The sequence below is a fragment of the Oryza sativa genome, chromosome 2 (assembly GCF_034140825.1).
Source record: "Oryza sativa Japonica Group chromosome 2, ASM3414082v1".
In the NCBI taxonomy this organism is placed as follows: Eukaryota; Viridiplantae; Streptophyta; class Magnoliopsida; order Poales; family Poaceae; genus Oryza; species Oryza sativa.
This window is the reverse complement of record NC_089036.1, coordinates 3648048-3657500: the sequence shown is the minus strand read 5'-3', so window position 1 is coordinate 3657500 and position 9453 is coordinate 3648048. Positions and strand designations below refer to the sequence as shown.

Below are 9453 nucleotides of genomic sequence, written 5' to 3'. Positions count from 1 at the left end.
CTTGTCGCCCAGGGAGGATGATGTACCGCCTGCGCCATAGAATAATGGCATGGCATGTGTCTCGTAGATGCGTCTCACCGTCTCCTCCAGGGTAATCCAGCTCGAGGTCCTCGTACGCGCCTTCGACCAACTCAACTTCGACCTTGGAGTATCCTGCTGGAATCGGCCTGCAGTGGTAAGTACCTGAAGGGTCCGTTGGGATGGCCATGCCCGACGCCACCTTCATGTTGTGAGAGATTATTTATTAGTAATCAACATATATAAGCAGCAACTAGCGGAATGGCTAAATCTTACCTTCATTGATAAGTTCTTGAAAGGAATATGCAGCTCACATGGTGTCCGCTGAGTGATGTCATCAACGGGACAGGTCGATTCGTCCTGTGTTTGCATGGCGTCCATGCTCTGTGATCCTACCTGCCCCGTTGAGGCGCAGCTGCTACGGTTTCCTGACGGGCTCACCATTGCAGGAGGAATGGTCGGCTGGGGATCATGGGACCGATGTGCGGCCATGTGTTCATCAACCTTCCTTGCCACCTCCTCTTGCATGTTGAGTTCGTAGCTCGATACCCGGAACTCTAGGTCTGCAATCTTCGCCTCGGTATCTCTCTTGCTCCTCATCCGACTCCTGTACGTGTGGATGTCCTCCTTGAAACCAATCTTCCAAGGAATCACCCCTTTCCCTCGAGTTCGTCCTGGATGCTCTGGAGTCTGCAGGGCGAGTGTCAGCTCGTCCCTATCTCTGTCTGGTTGGAACGTGCCCTGAGAGGAGGCTTCCACTGCATCTGTTAGTCGTCGCGCAGCCTCTTGTATCTGATAGCCGAAGACCAGTGAGCCATCAGCTGGGTTGAGCGTTCCACCGTGAGCATAGTACCAGAACTTCGATCGTTCCGGCCAATTGGCTGTTGCCGGTTCGATACCCCTCTCAATCAAGCTAGCCTCCATCTGCTCCCACTTCGGCATCGCGACGCTATAGCCTCCTGACCCCAAGTGGTGATGGTACTTCTTCTTGGCGGCATTTTCTTTGTTTCTTTCCATCATCGCCTTCCCTTGTTCACCTGTCTTATATGCAACGAACTCGTCCTAGTGATCCCTTAGCTTTGGGAATGTGTCGAAGTTCGGTGTCTGCCCCTTCAGTATATACTTCTGGTACAGATCTCCCTTGAAGCTCTGAAACTGTTCTGCCATTTTCTTCAGAGTCCACCTTTTCACTTTGTCCTCTGTACCCGCAGGAAGGGTGAATGTCTCGAGCATTGTGGTCCACAGCATCTCTTTCTCCGAATCTGGGACAAAGCTCTCATGATCTCCGCGTGCCCTTGTTCTTCGCCAGTACACCGTACTGACAGGCACGTTATCCCGCACAACCCAACCGCTGTGACGTACATAGTTCTTGGCGGCTTCGGCCGGGGCACTAGGACGTCCATCTTCTTCCACTTCCGTTATGATGTGCCGACCCTCAAGCTTCTTCGCTGCACCTCGTTGCCCGCGTGCCCTCTTCTGTCCAACGGAGGGTTGACTACCACTAGCCTCCTCCTCCTGGTTCCCCTCCACATCCCTTTCCACGTGCCCCTGCTGGTTCCCCTCCGCATCCCTCTCCACGTTCCCTTCCTCGTTCAAGTACTGGTTTGGATCCTCGTTCCCCTCTTCTTCATTCCAGTACTGGCTGCTTCCCTCCGCGATTGTATCGTACAATATCTGTTCCTCATCGCGGTCAGCCATCTGTTGATACAAGAAACATCTGCTAAGTCACGAGACATTTATGTTTTAACAATCTAAGTCATGTATGCTAAGTGTAAATGTCGTACATTAGAACCCTACACAACCTTACGTGCTAAGTCTAATTACAAATCGTGATATAAGCTAAGTCTATGTGACGTATATTATACAACCCTAGCTAGTAAATAATTATATACTAAATCTAATTACAAATAAAATAATCTTATATTAAAACTCAAATAATATTACATGCTAAGACTAAAATAGTCATGTATATGCTAAGTGTTTCGTGCGTATATGCTAAGTCTAATTAAGACTACAATAGTCAATTGCTACTTGTCGCACCAATTCCGTAGTCAATAATTACATACCAAGTCTAATTACAAATAAAGTAATATTATATTAAAACTCAAATAATATTACATGCTAAGACTAAAATAGTAATGTATGCTAAGTGTTTCGTGCGTATATGCTAAGTCTAATTAAGACTACAATAGTCAATTGCTAGGAGTCGCACCAATTCCGTAGTCAATAATGTCATACTAAGTCTAATTTGCAATAAAATAATCTTATATTAAAACTCAAATAATATTAGAACACTACACAATCTTATATGATAAGTCTAATTACAGGTCTAATAATCTTAATTAATTGCATTACAAATATAACAATCATTTATATTATTACGTCACTTGCCTGCTCCAATTCCTTCTAGGGCTAGCTCTTCCACTCAGGCTTGACGGACGACTCCGACAACACGTCTTTTCTGCAAGATACAAAAAAATGTATTAGGATAAATGCGAAGTAACATATATATATACATACATATATACATATATATACATATATATATACATATATATATATATACATATATATATATATATATATATATATATATATATATATATATATATATATGTATATATATGTATATATATATATATGTATATATATGTATATATATATGTATATATACATATATATATATATACATATATATACATATATATATATATATTGCATTTCACGTTAACGTTCGTCCTCGTTCGTTCGCTCGTTCACGTTCCCTAGCTCGTTCACGTTCGTTCGCTCGTTCTCATTCACGTTCGTTCGTTTGTTCTCATTCACGTTCGTTCCCTCGTTCTTGCTTGTCTTCGTTCGATCGTTCTCGTTCTCGCTCTCGTTCGTTCGATCGTTCTCGTTCTCGTTCACGTTGTCGCGGCAACGTACGTTGACGTGTTCGTTCTCGCTCTCGTTCGTTCGATCGTTCTCGTTCTCGTTCGTTAACGGCGGTGTGGCGGCATTGGGGCGGCGGTTGGCGCGGCGGCGTGGCGACGGCGGCGGCGGCGTGGCGTTGTGGGGCCGTGGCGGCGGTGGCGTGGCGTGGCGTGGCGGCGGCGGCGTGGCGTGGCGGCGGCGGCATTGCGCGCGCGGCGGCGAAGGCGGCGGCGGCGTGGCGACGGCGGCGGCGGCGTGGCGTTGGCATGCGGCGGCGGCGTTGCGCGGCGTCGAAGGCGGCGGCGTGGCGTGTCGTCGTCGTGGCGCGGCGTCTCGTGGCGGGCGGCGCGACGGAGAGAGATCGAGATCGGAGAGATCGAGCTGCATGAAGGGAGATCTGGCGGCGGCGGCTCTCACCCCAGAGATGCAGCGGCAGCGGAGGAGGCGGAGGCGGCGGCGAGGACGACGAGCTCGAGACGACGGCGAGATACGGCGGCGTCGGCGCGGGGATTTGCCCTAGGCAGTGGCGGCGAAGGAGAGAGGCCGAGAGAGATCGATCGGCCGAAAACGTTTAAGTGTTGGTGAAGAAGACGAGGGCGCACCGGGAATATATATACCCCTGGATCTTTACTCCCGGTTGTTCTCAACAACCGGGACTAAAGATATCAAGATATCTTTAGTCCCGGTTGTTGAGAACAACCGGGAGTAAAGAAAAGATCTTTACTCCCGGTTGTTGAGAACAACCGGGACTAAAGATATCTTGATATCTTTAGTCCCGGTTGTTGAGAACAACCGGGAGTAAAGAAAAGATATTTACTTCCGGTTGTTCTCAACAACCGGGACTAAAGATATCTTTAGTCCCGGTTGTTCTCAACAACCGGGAGTAAATATCTTTTCCCGCTATTTCGAAATTCTTTTTAAACCCGGTTAGGGTTAAGAACCGGGACTAAAGATTATAGCACTGCATATGATTTTCGCTTACATATGTGTTTATAAAATAGAAGTTAATGCATTAACATTATTTAAAGTACAAAGATTAATGACAATTACTTCGAAAAATTATTTTTGGCTGTAATAAATTAAGTGGATAAATCGTAATAAGCAAATATATGACTTATAATTAATAAAAATTCCAATATATATATATTCTTAGCATATATATGAATGATATTATTATATTGGTAAAAACTCTAATTAAGATATTAATGTACATACTGCATGATTTAAAATTAATAAAAATTGTAATCATCATATGTACTTAGCGTAGGAATTATATTAAATTAAATGCTAAAAACTCTAATTCATATATGTAAATGCCACATGCATGATTTAAACCTTTTAAAAATTCGAATAGTCATATATAAGTAGCATATGAAAGATAGTAAATTAAATTGTGAAAAACTCTAATATATGAATGATAGTTTTAAAAATATATTAAATTTAATACTTTTAAAAATTCTCCAGTCAATTATAATTAGCATATGAATGATAGTAAATTAAATGTTAAAAACTCTAATTAACATATGAAATTGCCACTTGCGTGATTTAAAACTTTTAAAAATCCTCTAGTCAATTATAATTAGCATATGAATGCTAGTAAATTAAATGTTAAAAACTCTAATTAACATACATATGAAATTGCCACCTGTGTGATTTAAAACTTTTAAAAATTGTAAGTATCACATATAACTAACATATACATGATTTAAACTTGTTGAAACCTCTAATAATCGTGCGTAATTAACAAATGCCATACATCAATTGATTTATATGGATAATCAATACATCCAAAATAGTTTACATCGTGTACACAATAATTACGGCATTACATCGGCGGTGACGGTTGACCGCACGTACTTTCTCCTCACTATTGTTCCCTCCTTGTGATCGCTGCGTGAGTAAGGGGTGTCTTCATTTGATAGGAGGATGCTAGGGTCAATCGTCACCGTGAAAGGGGGTTGCCCATCCAACTGATCGTAATCCTCGTCAGTCTTGTCCTCAACTCCGACGATTTTTCTTTTGCCTGGGAGAACCACTTGACGCTTAGGCTCATCAGGCCCTCTGCCCTTCTTTCCTTTGCTAGACATGTCCTTCACGAAAAAGACTTGCGTTACATCATTGGCAAGGACAAAAGGTTCGTCCGAGTATCCAACCTTGTTAAGGTCAACAGTTGTCATCCCACTGTCATCAATCATTACGCCTCCACCAGTCAACCTAACCCATTGGCACCGGAACAGAGGAACCTTGAGAGGACCATAGTCAAGTTCCCATATGTCCTCGATGGCACCGTAATACGTGGCAGTTGTTCCATCGTGTCCCATGGCATCGACACGAACAGCGCTGTTTTGGTTCGTGCTCTTCATGTCTTGGGCTCTCGTGTAGAATGTGTACCCATTGATCTCATATCCCTGGAATGTCGCGATAGACCCAGACGGTCCCCTCGCCAGGAAGGCAAGTTGTTGGTTGATCGACTCGTTACCCATGAGATGTTGTCGTAGCCACGCGGGGAAAGTATCAATGTGATGCCGTGTAATCCATGCATCGGACTTACCGATGTTCCTGGCGCGAACTAGAGCCAAGTGCTCCTCGATGTAAGGAGTTACCAATGAAGAGTGTTGCAGAACAGTGAAATGGGCTTTACGGAATAAATTGTTGTCTACCGTCATTATTGCTTTCCTTCCGAGAGTTCCCTTTCCCCGTAGTCTCCCTTCATGGCGTGATTCAGGTACCCCGATTGGGCGAAGGTCTTCGATAAATTCTACGCAAAATTCGATGACCTCCTCTGTTCCATAACCCTTGGCGATGCTTGCCTCTGGACGAGCACGGTTACGAACATACTTCTTCAGAACGCCCATGTACCTCTCGAAAGGAAACATGTTGTGTAGGTACATAGGCCCGAGAATACGGATCTCTTTCACAAGGTGACAAAGCAGATGCGTCATTATATTGAAAAATGAAGGTGGAAATATCAACTCAAAACTGACGAGATATTGCACCACTTCATTCTGAAGGGCTTCTAATCTATCCGGATCGATGACCTTCTGCGAAATTGCGTTCATGAATGCACATAGCTTTGTTATTGTTGCCCGGACATTGTCTGGAAGGATACTCCTTATTACAACTGGTAGCAGTTGTGTCATCAACACGTGACAGTCATGAGACTTTAGGTTTGTGAACTTCTTCTGCTTCGTGCTTATTATTCGCTTGATATTCGTGGAGTATCCAGACGGTACCTTTATGCTCTCCAAGCATTCAAACATACTTTCCTTCTCTGCCTTGCTAAGAGTGTAGCTGGCTGGACTCAAGTAATGGCTTCCTTTCTCCTTTGGTTCCGGGTGAAGGTCGCCGCGTTGTTCCATATGCTTCAGATCATTACGTGCTTCCAGTGTATCTTTCGACTTTCCGTATACACCTAGGAAGCCAAGAAGGTTTACGCAAAGGTTCTTAGTGAGGTGCATCACGTCGATTGCGTGGCGTACGTCCAAGAATTCCCAATATGGTAACTCCCAAAATATAGAGTTCTTTTTCCACATCGCCGCATGACCATCTTCGCTCTCTATATGCTGGCTTCCAGGCCCCTTTCCGAACACTACTTTAAGATCTTTAACCATAGCAAACACTGTTTTCCCGCTGCGATGTTTAGGCTTCGTACGGTGGTCGGCCTTATGTTCGAAGTGCTTGCCTTTCTTCCGTACCGGGTGGTTTGCTGCAAGGAATCGATGATGACCCATGTATACAACCTTCCTACAGTGCTTAAGATACGTACTTTCTGTTTCATCCATACAGTGAGTGCAAGCCTTGTACCCCTTGTTGGACTGTCCGGATAGGTTGCTAAGTGCAGGCCAATCGTTGATGGTTACGAACAGCAGCGCTCGTAGGTTAAACTCCTCCTGTTTGTCCTCGTCCCACACGGGGACACCTTCCTTCTTCCACAACTGTTTAAGATCTTCGACCAGTGGTCTTAGGTACACGTCGATGTCGTTACCAGGTTGCTTGGGGCCTTGAATAATAATCGGCATCATTATGTACTTCCTCTTCATGCATAGCCAGGGGGGAGGTTGTAGATACACATCGTAACGGGCCAAGTGCTATGGCCGCTGCTCATCTCTCCAAAAGGATTCATGCCATCCGTACTCAAACCAAACCGTATGTTTCGTGCGTCCTTTCCAAATTCTTTAAATTTTCTGTCGATGTTTCGCCACTGCGAACCATCGGCGGGGTGTCTCAGCATCCCGTCCTGTTGACGCTCTTCAGCGTGCCATCGCAACATTCTAGCATTCCCCTTGTTCCTGAACAAACGCCTTAGCCGTGGTATTATAGGGAAATACCACATCACCTTAGCAGGAATTCTCTTCTTTGTTAGCTGCCCGTCAACTTCTCCTGGATCGTCCCGTCTAATCTTGTATCGTAGTGCTTTGCAAACAGGGCATGCTTCTAGGTTCTCATACTCCTCACCGCGATATAGGATACAATCGTTCGGACATGCGTGAATCTTATGAACTTCCAGTCCTAACGGGCAGACTATCTTCTTAGCCTCGTACGTTGTCTCGGGCAATTTGTTTCCCCCCGGAAGAATGTTCTTGACGAGTTTCAATAAATCGCCAAATGCCTTGTCACTAACCCCATTTTTTGCCTTCCATTGCAACAACTCCAGAGTGGTATCCAACTTTTTGTGCCCCTGCTCGCAACCTGGGTACAACGAAGTTCTGTGGTCCTCCAACATCTTGTCCAATTTATGGGCCTCCTTTTCACTTTCGCAGTCTTCCCTGGCGTCCTGCAACATCTGACCAAGATCATCCGCAACGTCGTTACCATCAGCAGCTATTTCCTCCTCGCCCGTTTGATTTCCTTCAAATCCAACATACTGAGCAAAGTCCGGAATATTGTCGTCTTCCACTTCATCTTCTTCCATTTCAACACCTTGCTCTCCGTGGGATGTCCAACAATTATAGCTTGGCATGAACCCCGACTCAAACAAGTGGAAATGAATAGTCCTGGATGCAGAATACTCCTTCTGATTCTTACACTTATTGCATGGACAACAAATAAAACCTCTTTGCCTGTTAGCTTCGGCCACTCTCAAAAAATAGTGCACGCCGTCAATAAACTCTTTGGACCGCCGGTCAGCGTACATCCATTGCCGATCCATCTACATGAGTCAAAAAAACCGCACACAAATAATTATTCTTACAATAATGACAGTCATACAATAATTATAAGATATCTTTATTCATACAAAAATCATAAAATATTACACCAAATAATTCTTAAAAACTATTTGTAAAGTTTTAAACTAATTTTAATGTGTTTTACTTCTTTTAATTTTTATTTTAGTTTGTTTTCTATTATTTAATATTAACTTTCACTAGAGTTTTCCTTCTCAACTATTTTATAAAACCTTGTTTAACAAATGAACTAAATTTCTATATATTCTTTCTTCCCCACACACATTTTCTCTCTCATCAACTTACAACTAAATTTTGGAGACAAAAAAAGTGTGCAAAACATAGGTGCAAATGTAGTATGACAAAAAAAACATTGGAGGATGAAGTTGCAAACCTTTTAGGCACCTCCGATTTGTATGTAATCACCAAAATAAATTCAATAGAAATTTTGGCATGACCTCCCCTCTTTTTTGAAGAAATTTTGAAGCTTGCTCGGGCAGCTGGAGGAGGAAGAAGACATATATATAGGGGTGGGACTTTAGTCCCGGTTGGTAGCACCAACCGGGGCTAAAGATCACCGGGATCATTAGTCCCGGTTGGTATTACCAACCGGGACTAAAGTTAAGATCTTTAGTCTCGGTTGGTAGCACCAACCGGGGCTAAAGATCACCGGGATCTTTAGTCCCGGTTGGTATTACCAACCGGGACTAAAGTTAAGATCTTTAGTCCTGGTTGGTGCTACCAACCGGGACTAAAGATCCCGGGGGGGCCTGACAGGTCCTGACAGCATTCGAACCGGGACTAAAGATAGTCCCGGTTGGTAACACAAACCGGGACTAAAGATCAAATATGCCCGTTACCCTTTTGAACCGGGACTAAAGATCATCTTTAGCCCCGGTTTTTATTGCATCCGGGACTATTGTGGAAATCGGCCGACCGACGAAAGATGGTTTCTCCACCAGTGTTAGCAATATACTCGTCGACAGTAAGTTGTCCGTGATGATTTTATCAATCCCAAAAGATGTCGGTTCAGTCATTAGGTTATCATACCGCTTGTGTTTGTAGTATTGTGTGTTTATAACAAAAAGGATGCATGCAAAAGGCTAGTCCAGGTCAAGAAAGACTGATATATAGAAAATGAGGCAGCTTGATGTATATATGCGTGCATGCCACACACACACACATATATATATAGGCAACAAGTCTAAATTTAAGTATTTTTCCGAGTCAAAGTAGACTAGCTACGCGGGTAGAAAACGACTCCTGCAGCCAAGATTAGTATATATAGTAGTATGTATAGAAGTACGTAGAATTGGTTCTTCGTCGTAGATGAATGCAGCAGCATACACAGCTT

At 43.9% G+C, this 9453-nt stretch overlaps 1 protein-coding gene across 1 annotated transcript; it reads right to left on the bottom strand.

The window, feature by feature from the left end:
• Positions 1 to 4651: 4651 nt before the first annotated feature.
• LOC136355456 (uncharacterized) lies at positions 4652 to 8068 on the bottom strand. The gene is made up of 4 exons (XM_066308043.1): positions 7036 to 8068; positions 6396 to 6934; positions 5482 to 6254; positions 4652 to 5373 (listed from the first exon to the last, which is right to left on the bottom strand). The coding sequence occupies exons 1-4, from the start codon at positions 8066 to 8068 to the stop codon at positions 4752 to 4754; spliced, it is 2967 nt and encodes a 988-aa protein (XP_066164140.1). The 3' UTR covers positions 4652 to 4751.
• Positions 8069 to 9453: the final 1385 nt, after the last annotated feature.

Bases quoted from the DNA above. Each gene is read 5' to 3' on its own strand.
- LOC136355456 (XM_066308043.1), bottom strand. From the start codon at position 8,068: ATGTACGCTGACCGGCGGTCCAAAGAGTTTATTGACGGCGTGCACTAT. The intron at 6,935-7,035 runs GCAGCGGCCATA...TTATTATTCAAG, and splicing joins GAATCCTTTTGGAGAGATGA to GCCCCAAGCAACCTGGTAAC. The intron at 6,255-6,395 runs GTGATGCACCTC...GAACCAAAGGAG, and splicing joins ACGTACGCCACGCAATCGAC to AAAGGAAGCCATTACTTGAG.